We start from the raw sequence: 20,303 nt of genomic DNA, 5'->3' as shown, positions 1-20,303 counted from the left end.
CAACCAGCCAGTCAGTCAGTCAGTCAGTCAGTCAGTCATACATCCAGTCAGCCAGTAAGCCAGCCGGTCAATCAGCCAGCCAGTAGACAGTTAGCCAGTCAGCCAGCCAGTAGACAGTCAACCAGCCAGTCAGTCAACAAGCCATTCAGGCAGATGGCTGTTTGAAGATGGTAATGAGCTGCTATTGGCTGGTTATCTTCAGGGAGCAGCAGGGCTCAGAATGGACCTATTGATCGTAGATGAAGCAGGGTATCGATCGAACCGGTGGTAAATGTCAAACAGGGATGGGAGATTGATGGGTGTTTGTCTGTCTGTGTGTGTGTGTGTGCGTGTGTGTATGCGTTGACAGATGACACCCCTGTTCTCACACACAGACACTTAGAGAGATTCAAATGATTGAGAACGGAAGAGAGATGGAGATGGGAACAAAAAGAGATATCTAAAATGAGAGGCAGATACAAGAGATAAGGGGAGAGTGAGAGATAGATCAGTGGACATAGAGAGTGGAAGATTGAATGAGTGAGAGAGTGAGTGACTGAGAAGGTTGGAACATAAGACATCCCCATTCCTTCTCCACTCCGTTCGTTGCTCTCATTTCCTTTCCATCCCTCTTTCCCTCCCCAGGTCTCCCCTACCACCTCTCCCCTCCCTGAGTGAGGTCCTCATTATGGTACATCATATGTAGGTGAGCCTTAATGAGCTATGCCGTCGTTAATAGAGGCCTAACTACCAGCTGGCCCCTGGCAGCCCAGATGTGTGTGCAATGCAATCACAGAGGTGCTCTCTCAATTCAATTTCAATTCTAGGGCTTTATTGGTATGGGAAACATATGTTAACATTGCCGAAGCAAGTGAAGTAGATTATAAACAAAAGTGAAATAAACAATAATAAAAAATAAAAAAACATGTCTGCCTACGGCAGTCTTTCTCAATAGAAAGGCTATGCTCACTGAGTCTGTACATAGTCAAAGCTTTCTTTAAGTTTGGGTCAGTCACAGTGGTCAGATATTCTGCCACTGTGTACTCTCTGTTTAGGGCCAAATAGCATCTAGTTTGCTTTGTTTTTTTGTTGTTAATTCTTTTAGTGTTCTACGTTGTACACAGAGAATATTTTTTGCAGAATTCTACATGCAGAGTCTCAATTCGGTGTTTGTCCCATTTTGTGATATCTTGGTTGGTGAGCGGACCCCAGACCTCACAACCATAAAGGGCAATGGGCTCTATTACTGATTCAAGTATTTTTAGCCAGATCCTAATTGGTATGTCGAATTTGATGTTCCTTTTGATGGCATAGAAGGCCCTTCTTGCCTTGTCTCTCAGCTCGTTCACAGCTTTGTGGAAGTTACCTGTGGCGCTGATGTTTACGTTTATTGTGTGCTCTAGGGCAACCGTGTCTAGATGGAATTTGTACTTATGGTCCTGGAGACTGGACCTTTTTTGGAACACCATTATTTTGGTCTTACTGAGATTTACTGTCAGGGCCCAGGTCTGACAGAATCTGTGCAGAAGATCTAGGTGCTGCTGTAGGCCCTCATTGGTTGGGGACAGAAGCACCAGATCATCAGCAAACAGTACACATTTGACTTCAGATTCTGGTAGGGTGCTGCAGACTTTTCTAGTGCCTGCGCCAATTCGTTGATATATATGTTGAAGAGGGTGGGGCTTAACCTGTATCCCTGTCTCACCCCATGACCCTGTGGGAAGAAATGTGTGTGTTTTTTGCCAATTTTAACCGCACACTTGTTGTTTGTGTACATGGATTTTATAATGTCGTATGTTTTACCCCCAACAACCACTTTCCATCAATTTGTATAGCAGACCCTCATGCCAAATTGAGTTTTTTGAAATCAACAAAGCATGAGAAGACTTTGCCTTTGTTTTGGTTTCTTTGGTTGTCAATTAGGGTGTGCAGTGTGAATACATGGTTTGTTGCACGGTAATTTGGTAAAAAGCCAATTTGACATTTGCTCAGTACGTAGTTTTCATTGAGGAAATGTACGAGTCTGCTGTTAATGATAATGCAGAGGATTTTTCCAAGGTTGCTGTTGACGCACATGTTTCTCTCTCTCTCTCTCTCTCTCTCTCTCTCTCTCTCTCTCTCTCTCTTTCTTTCTCTTTTTCTCTCTCTCGCACACCCCTTCTATATCTCCCTCTCTCACACAGACATACACACTCCCTCTCTCATTTACACACACAATTTCTCTCTCACACACACAGTGTTTTATAATTTCAAGATGTGTGGATGCTTAATGTTTTTATTTAAGATCGAAGCTTATTTGAGGGCTATTACAGGTCATTATATAGGACATTATTGGGCTCAGGCTTCCACAGAGTGGCCATTAAGTGTGGGGAAATGTGGTGGCTATGCTATGCTATGCCAGTGGTTATGGCTGCCAGACTTACTGAATAATTAGGGATCTTTGTCTGTGTTGGGGAAGTTTGGGCTATTGTTGAGATATTGTTATACCTTCTGTAGACTTGTCTGGGATGGTGGGCAATTGGCATCTGAGGGACAGTGGGGGAGGTGTGTGTGTGTGTGTGCGTGTGCGTGAGAGAGATGTGGAGAGAGAGAGAGGGGGTACACTCTTAGAAAAAATGGTTCCGAAAGGGTTCTTCGGCTGTCCCCATAGGATAATCCTTTTTGGTTCCAGGTAGAGCCCTTTTTGGTTCCATGTAGAACCCTCGATTATAGACAGCACCTTTTTTTCTAAGAATGTAGAGAGAGGGAGAGAAAGAGAGAGAGAGAATGTGTGAGAGAGAGAGAATATCCCCTCTAGGGAGAAAGGTAGCCATCCTTTCTATAGAGATGTGATCTGCTGTCGGCATGCCAAGGCAACGGAACTGGGAAATAGCCATGATTGATTTAAAAGAGAGACAAGAGGAAGAAATGATCAGAAAGTGGAGGAGATGGAAAGGGGGAGCAGAGAGGACAGAACAGAAAGAGGTCTTCTCTCTAAGAAAGCAATCATCAAAAAGCAAATGATGATGGAGGAGAGGAGAGAAAGAAAGCAAGTGAATCTGCCAGTGTTGAGAGCTCAGCTTTTGATGAGGTCATTGCTTGAGAGCTCAGCTTTTGATGAGGTCATTGCTTGAGAGCTCAGCTTTTGATGAGGTCATTGCTTGAGAGCTCAGCTTTTGATGAGGTCATTGCTTGAGAGCACAGCTTTTGATGAGGTCATTGCTTGAGAGCACTGCTTTTGATGAGGTCATTGTTTGAGAACTCAGCTTTTGATGAGGTCATTGCTTGAGAGCACAACTTTCAATGAGGTCGTGAGACAGTACTGAGATGAGAGTCCTTACCTCCAGAGTCTGAGGAAAGCCAGATGTAGGACAATCCCCTTGAAGGCTGTGGACAGTTGAACATGTATTTAACTAGGCAAGTCAGTTAACAGCAAATTCTTGTTCCCCGGCCTACCGGGGAACAGTGGGTTAACTGCAGAATGATAGATTTTTACTTTGTCAGCTCGGGGATTTAATCCAGCAACCTTTTGGTTACTGGCCCAACTTTCTAACCACTAGGCTACCTGGCTCCTCAAAATATTTACTGTCTCTGATTGTAGTTGTAGTTTATATGCAAATAGGAAGGCCCTCAAATCAGTCAATGGATTTCCACTGTACAGTGAGGTTACACTGCACTTCAGCCTTGATGGAGAGGTTCCCTGATATCAGGATACATTGTTATAGGAGAACACAGGCCCTGTCGTGTGAGGACTATTTTATTCTGATGTTCTTTTATATCACTCAACTGTATATATTTGTCTGACTTTATATGACTCGGCTCATTGCACAGTGGACCGGCTATTAAAGGTAACAATGGAGACATGCAATATCTGACTGCGCCTTCCCCACCGACTTCCCTTTTCTCTACCCCTTACCATCTACCCTCTCTTTTTCTTCCACTCACCTCTCCCTCCTCTCCTACTCCCCTTTCTCTCCCTTCCTCTCCTTTTTCGTCCTACCGTACCCTCTCCTCCTCTCCCCCTCCTCCCCTCCACCCCTCTCTTAGATGAGTCTTCCCTGTGGTGTCTTGCTTGGCTGACTCTGACTCAAAGGCTTAGGTGTTAATCCCCAGCCGTTTTCATCACTTAGAGCACCAATCAAAACGGGCTTAGCCCGTGTAATCTGCCATGCTATTGTCCTCTTCCTCCTCCCTCCACTCTTCCACTTTCCTCTTCTTTTATTTCCCTTTCTCCCTCCTCTTAATATTCCCTCCCTCCTTTACTTTCTCTTCCATCTCTTCCTCCTCCCTCTACCCTTCCACTTTCCTCCTTTCTTCCCCTTACGTTTCTCCTCGTCCACTACATCTACCTTCTACCTCCTCCACTTTCTCTTCCGTCTCTTCCTCCTCCCTCTACCCTTCCACTTTCCTCCTTTCTTCCCCTTACGCTTCTCCTCGTCCACTACATCTACCTTCTACCTCCTCCACTTTCTCTTCCGTCTCTTCCTCCTCCCTCTACCCTTCCACTTTCCTCCTTTCTTCCCCTTACGTTTCTCCTCGTCCACTACATCTACCTTCTACCTCCTCCACTTTCTCTTCCGTCTCTTCCTCCTCCCTCTACCCTTCCACTTTCCTCCTTTCTTCCCCTTACATTTCTCCTCGTCCACTACATCTACCTTCTACCTCCTCCACTTTCTCTTCCGTCTCTTCCTCCTCCCTCTACCCTTCCACTTTCCTCCTTTCTTCCCCTCCACGTTTCTCCTTCGTCCACTACATCTACCTTCAACCTCCTCCACTTTCTCTCCTCTCTTCCGTCTCTTCCTCCTCCCTCTACCCTTCCACTTTCCTCCTTTCTTCCCCTTACGCTTCTCCTCGTCCACTACATCTACCTTCTACCTCCTCCACTTTCTCTTCCGTCTCTTCCTCCTCCCTCTACCCTTCCACTTTCCTCCTTTCTTCCCCTTACGCTTCTCCTCGTCCACTACATCTACCTTCTACCTCCTCCACTTTCTCTTCCGTCTCTTCCTCCTCCCTCTACCCTTCCACTTTCCTCCTTTCTTCCCCTTACGCTTCTCCTCGTCCACTACATCTACCTTCTACCTCCTCCACTTTCTCTTCCGTCTCTTCCTCCTCCCTCTACCCTTCCACTTTCCTCCTTTCTTCCCCTTACGCTTCTCCTCGTCCACTACATCTACCTTCTACCTCCTCCACTTTCTTTTCCATCTCTTCCTCATCCTCTTTCCTTTCCTCCCTTGTTGAGTGTGGCATTGCCAGTCCTCTCAGGAGGGAAATATACCCAGTGACCCTCTCCAGGGTTCGGCTGAGGGCACATATTTAGAAAGAGGAAGGGGTGAGGAGAGAGAAGGGATGGGGTTAGGGGGGATGCAGCGTGACATCAGATCCCACCAGGCTGGAGGGTTGGCACTGCATGCACAGCCCCAGGGGATCCGGCTCGCTTATTATTCCTGGTCTACGTCTCTGGATCGTCTCACACACCTGGGCCTTTATTCCACAGGGATTCAGGAAGACCTAGGCACATGGGCAGGTGGGGGGAGGAGAGGTAGATGGAAGTTATGAGAAAGTCCATCAAACCCCTGGATGGGGTAAGCCTTTAGGGGTGAGGAGGGAGGGGTGGGTTCAATTATGTATTCATTCAACACCCCTCCCCCCTCGCTCTCTCTCTCTTTCTCTCTCTCTTTCTCTCACTCTCTCTCGCTCTCTTTCTCTCTCTCTCTCTCTCTCTCTCTGTGTCTCTCCCCTCTTCTCTATGTCCTTGCATGGTGGGCTAGACAGTGTTGTGTACAGCAGTAGCAGCAGGCTGTTCCATTAGTTCCAGGTAAAGAGCGTGTCGTAGGATCAGACAGTAGAGGCTAGTGGAGGATCCCTCTCAACAAGCCCCCTGAGCCTGTACCATGCTGTCTGCTGCCGAGCGCCGTGAGGCTACCATTGCACTTGATACCATCACACACACACACACAAGTGCACACAAACGCAAGAGCGTGCACACACATGCTCGCACACGTATACACACACACTGCCTGGTGCACACGCACACACACACACACAAAACGTGCGCACAGACACACATGCCAAGAGGAAGAGAAAGAGAGAGAAAGAAATCAATAGAATAATGAAACCGCATAAAGAAATGGTCTGGCAGCAGAACAGAAACCACCGGTGAATGAGACTTCAGTCATTTTATCAGAGATCTGAACGAATGAAAAGAAAGAGGGAATGAATAAGAGAATGAAAGAGGCAGGTGAGGCCTTCAGGGAACAGCGATGGGACTCCCACAGGTTTGTTTGCTCTGGGATAATATCTTCCCGGTGTTGTGACAATACGTTTGTGACTGAGGGCGGCTGCCCCACACTGACACCCAGGCACTGCGGTTAGGACTTGTTGTGTGGATGGAAACCTACTTTACCACCACAACGCAGCACGGCCCGCGTTCATGTTGTCTTTCAGGCCTGCCAACTCCTGGCTTCTTCCTGCGAGCACAAATAAGAGCATTAGGAAAACCCCCACTTCTCTCTGACTCCCCCTGTCTCACCCTTACTCTCACCCCGCCTGCCTCCCCCTATTCCATAAAGACTCTTACAGAGGCTTAGAATAGATTTCCAAGGCATTAGTGAAGCCTTTTATTGGCCTGTTGTCTGCCAATTTGGAGATCTCCATCTCAGCATGGCAGTGGCTGTGTGGGAGAGACTGCTAAAGGGGGAACACTTTAGCACGGCATAGTTATGTGCTGTGTGTGTGTCTGTGTCTGTGTGTGTGTGTAAAAACTCTGTTCTCTTTGACCAGTATTGCCTATTGCCTTAGTGTACCTGTGACCTAATGCTCCGTCTCTTCCTCTCTCCCCCCCATCCCTCTCTCCCTCTCTCCATACAGACATAGATGAATGCCAAGAGGCGTTCAATAACGGCGGCTGTGACCATTTCTGCAAAAACACGGTGGGCTCCTTTGAGTGCAGCTGCCAGAAGGGCCACAAGCTCCTCACTGACGAGCGCACCTGCCAGGGTGAGCTGCCCGCCTGACTGACGGCTGTCTGATGACCGATGACGTCACAGTGCCTTAAGACGGCCACCTTTGGAACCAGTGCCGCCACAGTGTCACGGAATAAGGACCGCAGGAATGGATATACTAGAATACGCAGTCGGCCTAGTAGTTTCTATCGTAAATCTCTACGGTAGTAACTCAGTGATGTGCTTTATGTTCAGAGCAGGATCATACATAGAATCAAAACAGGGGTTGGCCTACAAATCATTCACCTGGAATGACATGCACAGATAGGCTTGTTAGTACAATTGACTTGACATCCTTCAGTGGGTGTAATATACTGTCAGTTGTATTAAGGCATTCTGCTTCTCTTTATATCTAATCCCCTGGTTGTGTTTGGAGGACAAATGCAGATTCCTCTATACAAGTCACAGCAAGAGAGACAGGAGAGGCACACATCACAAATTATTTTATGAACAGCAACACCCTGCAGTGTTTTTGTCCCCGAACCAAAAACACCAAACAACTCTATCCCAGTGTGTGTGTGTGTGTGTCATATTAAACATCAACACTGTCATATTAAACACAAAAAGAACTGCCAACAAACAGTTTACACAACTCCATACATGCCAATAACACACTCAACTTGGGTGTGTGCTGATGGGAGGAACACACACACACACACACACTGACACGCTCCTTCCACCCATCGGCTTTACCTGACTGTAAAACTAAGCTTCCAGTCTCCAAAAACACGCGTTGTTCCATCTGCTAACAAGTGGTATTTTTGTTCAGATTTTTATTTTTAACTTTTATTTATTTAATGTTTTAATTCTTTCCATGCTGGTAAGCTCTTCCAGGGAAAATAGCTTCTGGTAATACGTGTCTGAGAAGAGCTACAGCTATGCCAGGCTCCTCCTGAGAGAGAAAGTGGAGGGGGAGACAGATACAGAGAGAGAGAGAGAGTCTTTAGACTTACCCCTATGCCTGTACAAGGGCAGGGGTGATGGAGAATGGGGCAATAATCACCAGGACCAATAAGACTCCCTACAGGCAGCTGTATTCAAACAATACAGTCGAGGTCAAGCGAACAGAGGGAACTTTAGCTTATGCAGACACAGTATGCTTATTTATAGACAGGCCACATTGTTTGGTGTTTGAACAAACGGGGACACTAACCTTGGGTGTGTTACACCCGACCCCACAAACTGACTGACACCTGCACATCAGACAACACCAACAACTGGCACCTCTCGGTGAAATGAGATTATACAAGCTGCGCCTCTCTCGAGTCGTTCCAGTGCTGCGTGGTGGCTGGGGCTGTGGTCTGATGCTAGTTTCATTAATCAGGTAGGGTAGTCTAACCGGACCCCTTCATATAGACAGTTGCCTGGAGAACTGTAGCAAAGCTAGCCAGGAGCCAACAGAAGCCAGGCCTCAACAACTTCCTCCTCATGACAAACTTCATCACAACACACCGTATTTTTAGCCTCTGTAAATCTCCGCAGCCCAGATGACTTGGTATTGGCCCAGGTGAGTTGGAGACGCTGGACTGAAGTAATGCTGTTGCTACTGTCAGACACCCACATATGTCATGACATCTTTCTCACTCAAATAAAACAAAACGACTATAAACCCAAAACCAGGGCCTGTAGGCGTGCTTTGGCCTTTTAAGTCTGAATGAATATGATTATATTGATAGGGGGGGGGGGACCTGATCCTAGATCAGGCCTTGGTCCTGACCACAGTGAGTTGGTCTGATCTATCCCAGGCCTGGGGTGGAGGGCTTGACTGAAGCACTGAATTGGATCTTGTAAGTCTCACCTGAGAAGACCTCTTGGGGTTGTTTAGTGAGCAGAGCTCTGCTTTGTTTTTCACTCCTCTGTTTGTTAACAATGACTCCAGTCTGACTAATGGACTGGTCTTATTAGCTGCGGCTGAATAATGGGTGTTTGTGTGGAGAAGAGTCATAGAGAGTAATATCTATGACTCATATATCAGCTTGTTGGTTCCTCAAGAGGAAGGAAGCAAACATGCTCTCTGCTACAACCAAGGAAGATGGCTTAATGGTCAGGGTTTGTGTACTACGCGTGTGTGTGTGTTTATGTGTGTGAATCTTGAGCAACCAACCTGACACACACACACACACCCAGTAACCCTGTCACTGTTTAGACTCCCACCCACATAACCAGGCTGAATGTACACTGTTATTCCAGATAGAACATTTTGAAATGCTCCTGCAGTGTCCAGTCCTCCAACCCCCATACCACACACACACACACACACACATCCACTGTCTCACCACTGACAGTTCACAGTTCAGATGTATTGTACTTTTAGTGGAAATTCCTCTTCACAGCTTCTAGCACTCTAAACAAAAGACAGTTCATACAACTCCCCATAGTGAAACTCAATGCATTCAATATCCCGTATACAAATCAAATCAAATTGTATTTGTCACATACGCCGAATACAACAGGTGGTGTAGACCTTACCGTGAAATGCTTACTTACAAGCCCTTAACCAACAATGCAGTTCAAGAAATAGAGTTAAGAAAATATTTATTAAATAAACTAACGTTTAAAAAAATCTAATCAATCAAAAAATAACACAAGAAATGTACTTAACAATAAAGAGACTAAATACAGGGGGTACCAGTACTGAGTCAATGTGGAGGCTATATACAGGGGGTACCAGTACTGAGTCAATGTGGAGTCTATATACAGAGGGTACCAGTACTGACTCAATGTGAAGGCTTTATACAGGGGGTACCAGTACTGAGTCAATGTGGAGGCTTTATACAGAGGGTACCAGTACTGAGTCAATGTGGAGGCTATATACAGAGGGTACCAGTACTGAGTCAATGTGGAGGCTATATACAGAGGGTACCAATACTGAGTCAATGTGGAGGCTATATACAGAGGGTACCACTACATAGTCAATGTGGAGCCTATATACAGGGGGTACCAGTACTGAGTCAATGTGGAGCCTATATACAGGGGGTACTAGTACAGAGTCAATGTGGAGGCTATATACAGCGGGTACCAGTACAGAGTCGATGTGGAGGCTATATACAGGGGGTACCAGTACTGAGTCAATGTGGAGGCTATATACAGGGGGTACCAATACTGAGTCAATGTGGAGGCTATATACAGAGGGTACCAGTACTGAGTCAATGTGGAGGCTATATACAGGGGGTACCACTACATAGTCAATGTGGAGCCTATATACAGGGGGTACCAGTACTGAGTCAATGTGGAGGCTATATACAGAGGGTACCACTACATAGTCAATGTGGAGCCTATATACAGGGGGTACCAGTACTGAGTCAATGTGGAGGCTATATACAGAGGGTACCAGTACTGAGTCAATGTGGAGGCTATATACAGAGGGTACCAGTACTGAGTCAATGTGGAGGCTATATACAGGGGGTACCACTACATAGTCAATGTGGAGCCTATATACAGGGGGTACCAGTACTGAGTCAATGTGGAGGCTATATACAGAGGGTACCAATACTGAGTCAATGTGGAGGCTATATACAGAGGGTACCACTACATAGTCAATGTGGAGGCTATATACAGAGGGTACCAATACTGAGTCAATGTGGAGGCTATATACAGAGGGTACCAATACAGAGTCAATGTGGAGGCTATATACAGAGGGTACCACTACAGAGTCAATGTGGAGGCTATATACAGGGGGTACCAGTACTGAGTCAATGTGGAGGCTATATACAGGGGGTACCAATACTGAGTCAATGTGGAGGCTATATACAGAGGGTACCAGTACTGAGTCAATGTGGAGGCTATATACAGGGGGTACCACTACATAGTCAATGTGGAGCCTATATACAGGGGGTACCAGTACTGAGTCAATGTGGAGGCTATATACAGAGGGTACCACTACATAGTCAATGTGGAGCCTATATACAGGGGGTACCAGTACTGAGTCAATGTGGAGCCTATATACAGGGGGTACTAGTACAGAGTCAATGTGGAGGCTATATACAGAGGGTACCAGTACTGAGTCAATGTGGAGGCTATATACAGAGGGTACCAGTACTGAGTCAATGTGGAGGCTATATACAGGGGGTACCAGTACTGAGTCAATGTGGAGCCTGTATACAGGGGGTACCAGTACAGAGTCAATGTTGAGGCTATATACAGGGGGTACCAGTACTGAGTCAATGTGGAGGCTATATACAGGGGGTACCAATACTGAGTCAATGTGGAGGCTATATACAGAGGGTACCAGTACTGAGTCAATGTGGAGGCTATATACAGGGGGTACCACTACATAGTCAATGTGGAGCCTATATACAGGGGGTACCAGTACTGAGTCAATGTGGAGGCTATATACAGAGGGTACCACTACATAGTCAATGTGGAGCCTATATACAGGGGGTACCAGTACTGAGTCAATATGGAGCCTATATACAGGGGGTACCAGTACATAGTCAATGTGGAGGCTATATACAGAGGGTACCAGTACTGAGTCAATGTGGAGCCTATATACAGGGGGTACTAGTACAGAGTCAATGTGGAGGCTATATACAGAGGGTACCAGTACTGAGTCAATGTGGAGGCTATATACAGAGGGTACCAGTACTGAGTCAATGTGGAGGCTATATACAGGGGGTACCAGTACTGAGTCAATGTGGAGCCTGTATACAGGGGGTACCAGTACAGAGTCAATGTTGAGGCTATATACAGGGGGTACCAGTACTGAGTCAATGTGGAGCCTGTATACAGGGGGTACCAGTACTGAGTCAATGTGTGGGGGTACAGGTTAGTCGAGGTCATTTGTAAAGTGACTATGCATGGAAAATAAACAGTGAGAAGCAGCAGTGTAAGAACAAGGGGGATCAATGTAAATAGTCCAGCTGGCCATTTCATTAGTTTAGTTGTTCAGCAGGCTTGGGAGTAGAAGCTGTTGAGGAGCCTTTTGGTCCTAGACTTGGCGCTCCGGTACCGCTTGTCGTGTGGTAGCAGAGAAAACAGTCTATGACTTGGGTGACTGGAGTCTTTGACAATCTTTTGGACCTTCCTCTGACACCGCCTATTATATAGGTCCTGGATGGCAGGAAGCTTGGTCCCAGTGATGTACTGGGCCGTCCCCACTACCCTCTGTAGCGCCTTACGGTCAAATGCCGAGCAGTTGCCATACCAGGCGGTGATGCAACTGGTCAGGATGCTCTGTACTGAGAACATGGATAACTCTGTCTATCTTTAGCATGTTTCATATAGACACTGGCTATACTGTCCATAAGTCCTTGGTGAAGGCATGGTCAGAGTGACTCACTATGGTCCCGTTCATTGCAGCATCTGAAATGGCACCCTATTCCCTAGAGGCCTGGTCCAATGTGGTGCACTCTATAGGGAATAGAGTGCCATGGGGCTGTAGTCAAAAGTAGTGCACTATATTGGGAATAGTGTCATTCTGGACAGCCCCCGTGTGTAGTAGTATTACATACGATCTGTGTTTCTCCTCTCAGATATTGACGAGTGTTCCTTTGAGAGGACCTGTGACCACACCTGCGTCAACTACCCTGGCAGCTTCGACTGTGTCTGTCAGGAAGGATACACTCTGTACGGCCTCACACACTGCGGAGGTGAGTACGACACAGGCGTGCATGGGATTGCATGCAAACACACACACACACTTAGAAAGAGTTAGACAGACAGGTAGCTATGGAGAGGGACAGATAGAAAGGAATTGACTGACACAAATTAAGAAGCCCTGAGAGACAGAGAAAGAGAACGAGAGAGTAAGAAAGACAGCGAGCGAGGAGGAGAGAGAGAAATAGGAAGAGAGGGAGAGTGTTTTTTAATGTGTGTGCCGGAAGCAACCTCATACCTCAGTTCCCCTGAATAGCCCTCCGCACCTGCGTCCCTGCCTGTGTGTGCACGTGTGTGTGTGTTGTACCTGTCACACACATGTCGTGCGGAGGGAGTAGGCTTGACCGCTGTGTGTGTGTGTTGGGATCCCACTTCACCTGGCCCTGTCTGACTGACAACCATGTTCTTCAGTGGTAGACTAAACAGGCCACTGTCTTAAGAGCACGGAGAGGACATGAGCTGTCTGTCTCACACTGATAACATCACACACTGACTCGAAGCACAGGCTCTGTCTGATCAATCAATCAAATGTATTTATGAAGCCCTTTTTACATCAGCAAACCCACAAGCAAAGCCTAAAACCCCAAACAGCAAGCAATGCAGATGTAGAAGCACGGTGGCTAGGAAAAACTCCTTAGAAAGGCAGGAACCTTGAGAGGAACCAGGCTCTGAGGGGTGGCCAGTCCTCTTCTGGCTGTGCAGGGTGGAGATTATAACAGAACATGGCCAAGATGTTCAAACGTTCACAGATGTTCAAGCGTTCACAAATAATAATAATCACAGTGGTTGTAGAGGGTGCAACAGGTCGACCCCTCAGGAGTAAATGTCAGTTGGCTTTTTCATAGCCGATCATTCAGAGTTAGAGACAGCAGGTGCGGTAGAGAGAGAGAGTCGAAAACAGCAGGTCCGGGACATCATGTCTGATGATGTCCCTCTGAACTTTGATGATACTCAACCACGTACATGTGCACACACACACACCCTCTGACTGTATTCTTTTTTGGTTGTGTCTCAGACATAGATGAGTGCAGCATTAACAACGGGAGCTGTGAACACAGCTGTGTGAACACACAGGGAGGCTATGAGTGTCTGTGTCCGCCCGGTCAGAAACTCCACTGGAACAAGAAGGACTGCACAGGTAAGCACCTAAACATCTACTGTGTGTGTGTGTGTCTTCTATAGACATAGTGTGTGTGTGTGTGTGTGTGTGTGTGTGTGTGTGTGTGTGTGTGTGTGTGTGTGTGTGTGTGTGTGTGTGTGTGTGTGTGTGCGCGCGCGTGCGCGTGTGTGTGTCATTTATTTCGTGCTGTGACGGGTCGGTGGTTGTCACGGTGATGTGACCCTCTATGTTCCTCAGAGGCGGTGAAGTGTTTGCCCGATGGGAAGTCAGCGCCGCGCGCCCAGCTCAGCTGTGACAAGAGAGGAGGGGTGGAGGTGTGCTCGCTCTCCTGTCCGTCCAACGCACTCTTCCTCGCAGGTACGTGGCTCAGTCCTACACACCCGAACACACACACACACACACCTTACAGCATGGAGGAACTGTTTTACTCAGACCAAACCTTCACTCTTTCTTCCCAGCAGAATCCTAGACTTTAACCTTGTCTCCTCTCCTCAATCTGCAATCTACACTCCCTCCTTCTCTCCATTAATCCTCTACCTTCTCTGGTTAAACTACATTAATCCTCTACCTTCTCTGGTTAAACTACATTAATCCTCTACCTTCTCTGGTTAAACTACATTAATCCTCTACCTTCTCTGGTTAAACTACATTAATCCTCTACCTTCTCTGGTTAAACTACATTAATCCTCTGCCTTCTCTGGTTAAACTACATTAATCCTCTACCTTCTCTGGTTAAACTACATTAATCCTCTACCTTCTCTGGTTAAACTACATTAATCCTCTGCCTTCTCTGGTTAAACTACATTAATCCTCTGCCTTCTCTGATCTGGACTGGTCTGGTGAGGCTTAGTCCGATGCGCTAGTCTTCAGCTGACTCTTATCAATGACCAATACCTGTGTATCCATGGTTAATTAACTGAGCTCCAGCCGCTCCACACTCTCTGCTGCCCCCTAGAGGTCAATGCCAGTACTCACACTGCTCTCCATTCAAGCAGAGCTCCACTGAAAGTTTCCCACTTGGGTGAAGGGCTCAGATTAAGGCCTAATCTATCTACCTACCTACCTTTCTCAGTCACTGGCCAAAGGATCCATCAGGGGGCATTTCAGATAAAAGTATTTTACTCAGTGAGTGATTTCGTCTGGTGTTGCCCCTAAGGCTATAAATGACTATAAAGCTATTTGCTGTCAATGCAGTCACCCTGGTCCTTCTGCGAATGTGCTTAACACAGACGAACATCTGTAAAACAATTACATTCTTTAATCGGGCCTGCCATATTTCTGTTGGGACTGTTTTGAGTAGACGTTTGCTCCGTTTGGTTTGGCTGCTGTAGTGTGAGACTGATGGATAGCTCTCAAACATAAAGTGAAAAAATATTGCTTTTTTATCTTTCTGGAGAATGTCTTAATGTGGGGGAGAAGGAAAGCTTTTCAATTCTTGTGGTTGCACGCAAAGTCCTGCGTCTTCTTCAGTCATGTCCCGCTTTATGAGCTCTGAAGTCTTCATCCCTCATTTCTGACTAGACATGTGTGTGTGTGTTTGTGTGTGTCCATGTGTACGTGTGTGTGTGAACATTCATGAGTGAGCATAGATCTGTCATTCGGTGCATAATTTCTCCATCCCTCAGGAAATGTGTATTTATGCACGTGTGCGTTTGTGTGTGTGTGTGTGTGTGTGTGTGTGTGTGTGTGTGTGTGTGTGTGTGTGTGTGTGTGTGAGACTGAGGTGTGTGTGAGTGCGTTTTCTTTTATGGCAGACTTCATATGGCAGTCTCTTGTAGCTCTTAAATACTAGAGAAAGTGAGGCCATAGAAAACGAATACAAGTATTTTACTCCTCCGCACTCCATCAGAACCTCAACTAGCCAAGAGAAACACACACACACACACACACACACATCAAGCGGTTAGCGTAGCAGGGAGATTCGGTCACACTGCTCCTCAGACGGACCCCTCTATCACTTTGACAGCAATCCCATATTTCCTCATGTCCCATGTCACCCTGTCCCTCAGTGCTGTTTGTTTAATAGCCATAAACAAGTCAGCCAGTGGCAGAAGACAGGGATACTGTAAGCAGAGCTGGTCTAAATGGATCGACCTTGGATGGACAGGGTTGTAACTGACATGTACTTGTGTGTGTCCCGCCAGACTCTGAGAACAGCTACACACTAAGCTGTGGTGTGCCAGTGCAACCTGGGAAGGCACCACAGAAGAGGAACGCCACCACCGCCCTGCTCACCTGTGCAGGTATGCAATGCATTATGGGACATGTAGTCAGAGATGTCATGCTTTTGTTCAATATAAAGATATTTAACCATACCACTTCTAGTTAAATCACACACATACAGTGAGATCAAGGTCTCGCAGCTCGGTCATGACCTTTTGACGTCGATGCAGTTGTCATCGTTTGAATTCTCCCGTTGCCAGTGGGTTTAAATTCCTCAATTTCTTCATTCCCTCCATCGGAATCTTCACTCCCCTGCCTTTGGTGCTCGCCATATCGTCACTCCTATATTTCCTTCAGCACTCTGTAGATTTTGGACAGGGAGAGGGCCCTCGCACGGCCAGAGGAATGCATTGAGAGAGAGAGAGAGAACGAGAGAGAGGGGTAGAGAGGGAGATGGAGAGTGTGTGTGAGAGAGAGAGATAGAGATGGAGAGATAGAAAGACTCACCATCTGGCTGGGGGTGTGAGTGTTAAGTGATATGAAATACAGCTCACCTCAGCGTGCCAATCATGGACCGTCCCCTAAGAATCTCACAGCTCCCCCAGACATATGGTTCGCTTACGGTTCAGCCACGCTCCCATCACGGTCTATCATTTCACGCTCTGATAACGGAAGTGGCAGATGATGACGACGGTTAACGATGATGATGAAGACAGCTTCTATGTGGTGTCCCGAACGACAAACAGCTCAGTCCATTCAGCGCCTCTGCTCCACAGCAGTAAACTGGAGCCAGTGTTGTCCTGGCGTGTATGGTTTTAATGGTTAATGGACAGAACCTCTCACTGTGCTGTGTGTTTACCTGGCTCCGCTCTCAATCTTCCTCTCCACTCAGCGTACCCATAACCACACACACACACACACATTCTGACCCTTGCTTGTCTCCAGCACCTCGTTAAAAGGACAGCCATCCCGACCACCCACTACATGACCGACAAAACAGACACAAACACACACATTCCGTCTACCTCTTCCCTGGTGTCGGCTGGACTGCTGATCACCGGGATGATGTGGGTTTTTGGTTTTGCCTTCATTGCCAGAGAGACAGGCAGAGCGCGATGAAGCATTTTGGCTGCGTTAGTTCCTCTCTGACCTAAACTTTACCTCAACCAGGGGACACCAATAAAGGTGGCCTGGAGATGCGCTCTGAAGTGTGTGATCATGTGCCATGGGCAGTGGACCATCATTAAGGGCCCGGAGTTGGTCAGGTGATCAGGATAAAACTCCTGTCCCTAATTCTGATGTTATTTGTAAGATGTCAAAAGGTTATCCATTAGTGTATATTTGTGTCTTTCTCCTTGATGTAAATGAAGATACGTTACCCCCGCCCATCAAGCAGAAGGCTCGCTTCAAGGTCAAAGATGCCAAGTGTCATCTGAGACCCAGAAACAAGGAAAAACACAGAGAGACGTCCAAGCCGAGTCTGCAAGGTAAATCCTGCTACTCCTAAATGACTGTACAAACTGTACTGTATAACACAGGCTACTCCTAACTTAGAGTGTACAGCATCAGGTAATACAGACTGAACTAAGACTAAGAAGGTATACATGATGTAAGATACTGTAGCTGTAATATAAACGACAGTTAGATGTGTCCTGAGCTGTGCTCTTACACCGGACATAACTAACAATCAATATTAAACCATGCACAACAGCATCCTATCGACTTTCTCTCCTTATCTTCTTCCTCATCATCCTCCCCCTCTTCTTCTCAGGGGGTCCGCTCCCATGTACTGACGACTGCCAGGTGACCTTTGTCAATCTGAAGTGTGACTCGTCCAAGAAGCGGCGGCGTGGACGCAAGTCCCCTTCCAAAGAGGTTTCCCACATCACAGCTGAGTTTGAGATGGAGATGAAGGAAGCCTCAGGTCAGTGTGACTGTGCAACCTCAGGTCAGTGTGTGTGTGTGTGTGTGTGCGTTGATTGAATATATGCCACATGTTAGACTCATGTAACCTGTTGGTGTATGGGTGTGAGTAATGTGAGTTTTCTGTTATATGGAGTGTGTGTGTTTGTATATTCCTCTCCCCAGCCTTGTGTAACGTGGACTCTGTGTGTGCGTGTGCGTGTGTGTGTGTGTGTGTGTGTACTGACTGTGTGTATTCCACACCCCAGCCTCGTGTAACGTGGACTCTGTGTGTGCGTGTGCGTGTGTGTGTGTGTGTGTGTGTACTGACTGTGTGTATTCCACACCCCAGCCTCGTGTAACGTGGACTCTGTGCATTTGTTGTGTGTGTGTGTGTGTGTGTGTGTACTGACTGTGTGTATTCCACTCCCCAGCCTCGTGTAACGTGGACTCTGTGCATTTGTTGTGTGTGTGTGTGTGTGTGTGTGTGTGTGTGTGTGTGTGTGTGTGTGTGTGTGTGTACTGACTGTGTGTATTCCTCTCCCCAGCCTCGTGCATTTGTGTTGTGTGTGTGTGTGTGTGTGTGTGTGTACTGTGGACTCTGTGCATTTGTTGTGTGTGTGTGTGTGTGTGTTCTGACTGTGTGTATTCCACTCCCCAGCCTCGTGTAACGTGGACTCTGTGCATTTGTTGTGTGTGTGTGTGTGTGTGTGTGTGTGTACTGACTGTGTGTATTCCTCTCCCCAGCCTCGTGTAACGTGGACTCTGTGTGTGTGTGTGCGTGTGCGTGTGCGTGTGTGTGTGTGTACTGACTGTGTGTATTCCACTCCCCAGCCTCGTGTAACGTGGTCTCTGTGCATTTGTTGTTGTGTGTGTGTGTGTGTGTGTGTGTGTGTGTGTGTGTGTGTGTGTGTGTGTGTGTGTGTGTGTGTGTGTGTGTGTGTGTGTGTACTGACTGTGTGTATCCACGCCCCAGACTCGTGTAACGTGGAGTGTGTGAGGGAGCGTATGAAGCAGAGGTTACAGAGTGCCATGCGGACCCTGAGGAAGTCCATCAACAAGCAGCAGTTCTATATCCAGTTCTCTGGTACCGAGTACGAGGTGGCCCAGAAACCTGCACTGCACGTTGAGCAATGCAGCACCGGACAGGTCTTACGGGACGGCAAGTGTGGTGAGCATCATGTGCAAGGCATCCTGGGATATGGAGTTGTTGTAGCTTACTATTCCAAATACAGGTAACTGCCAAAATAAAGAAAAACATTGAGTAAATTAGAGATACAAAGTATAGTGAAAGCAGGTACAGTTCCTGAGCAATTCCTAAACAATGCTTACGGTCATGTATAAAAATGCTGGGCAGGCCCAATTGGCCATTAATTTTGTCTACCGTGGCAATGCCCCCATCCATAGGGGATGAGTGGTCACTGAATGGTTTAATGAGCATGACAACGATGTAAACTGCATGCCAAGATGCCGGCAATTTGAAAAACCAAAAAAGTAGATTGTGCTGATTTACAGGCACATTGAACCAGGTCGCACACCGTAGTTTAAGAACTCTGTGGGTAGTGCTAAAAAGAATGACGTCATACCTGAATTCCTCCATCTTTATGCACCTTCATTGAACACTTAAGAGAGATTCTGGAGCGGCACCTTGAGACAGCACCACCATCAACAAAACACCAAATTATGGAATTTCTAATGGGAGAACGGTGTCACATCCAACAGAGTCCCAGAGTTCCAGACACTTGTAGAATCTATGACAAGGTGCATTGAAGCAGTTCTGGCTCGTGGCGGCCCAACGCCCTATTAAGACACTCTATGTTGGGGTTTTCTTTGGCCTAGACATCACAGCTGCAGTTTGATGCGGTGTATGTGGGATATACCATACCATGATATGCTAAACATGTCTCTCTCGTCTCTCTCCCTGTCTCAGTGAGCTGTGGTGTGGGGACGTACTATAGTGGAGACCATGATCAGTGTGTCGTGTGTCCCCCTGGTACATACCAGGACACAATGGGCCAGCTGTCCTGTGAACCCTGCCCCAGCACCGAGGGACAGGGCATCGCTGGGGCCAAGAACGTCTCCCAGTGCGGAGGTGTGTGTGTGTGTGTGTGTGTGTGTGTGTGTGTGTGTGTGTGTGTGTGTGTGTGTGTGTGTGTGTGTGTGTGTGTGTGTGTGTGTGTGTGTGTGTGTGTGTGTGTGTGTGTGTGTGTGTGTGCTCGTCTTATGTTTGCTGTAGTTTGGCTCCACCCTGTGGTTGTTAAACAACACTCCAGTTCTTTTGGAGACCATGGCATGTTTCAAGGCATTTCCCACGTTGTCCTCTAGATAGCAGCAAAGACCAGGAGTCTATGGCTCGATCACTCTTAATCTCAGCGTGGTGGGTTCGAGTCCCACGTTGGGTGTTGTCTTTTGATTCACAAGGGATTTCAAAACCTCACCAGCGGTACTCTGGAACTGACTCCATCTCATGAGACATTGGAGTTCTACTTCCAACATTATAGGTCAGTTGAAGAGGTGTACGTTATAGAGCCTTGTTAAACCTCTCCCTCTCTCCACCTCTCCCA

The 20,303-nt window shown here is 47.1% G+C and overlaps 1 protein-coding gene across 9 annotated transcripts in view; it reads left to right on the top strand.

The window, feature by feature from the left end:
• Positions 1–20,303, top strand: part of LOC135515949 (signal peptide, CUB and EGF-like domain-containing protein 1) — a 135,137-nt gene that overhangs the window by 109,281 nt on the left and 5,553 nt on the right. For 6 of the 9 annotated variants that reach the window (XR_010451878.1, XM_064939838.1, XM_064939839.1 and 3 more), the window contains 9 exons: positions 6,826–6,954; positions 12,431–12,547; positions 13,570–13,692; positions 13,912–14,031; positions 15,819–15,917; positions 17,208–17,324; positions 17,609–17,785; positions 18,716–18,910; positions 19,670–19,831. Coding sequence is in view for 8 of the 9 variants with exons in the window: in XM_064939838.1 (XP_064795910.1) it covers positions 6,826–6,954; positions 12,431–12,547; positions 13,570–13,692; positions 13,912–14,031; positions 15,819–15,917; positions 17,208–17,324; positions 17,609–17,785; positions 18,716–18,910; positions 19,670–19,831 (1,239 nt within the window). In the remaining variant the exon portion in view is untranslated. The remainder of the gene's footprint in view (positions 1–6,825; positions 6,955–12,430; positions 12,548–13,569; positions 13,693–13,911; positions 14,032–15,818; positions 15,918–17,207; positions 17,325–17,608; positions 17,786–18,715; positions 18,911–19,669; positions 19,832–20,303) is intronic. The other 3 variants (XM_064939840.1, XM_064939835.1, XM_064939833.1) reach the window with 1 other exon arrangement.

The sequence above is a fragment of the Oncorhynchus masou genome, chromosome 27 (assembly GCF_036934945.1).
Source record: "Oncorhynchus masou masou isolate Uvic2021 chromosome 27, UVic_Omas_1.1, whole genome shotgun sequence".
NCBI classification, from domain to species: domain Eukaryota; kingdom Metazoa; phylum Chordata; class Actinopteri; order Salmoniformes; family Salmonidae; genus Oncorhynchus; species Oncorhynchus masou.
Note: the sequence above shows the minus strand (reverse complement) of the source record. Positions and strands in the feature narration are given on the sequence as shown.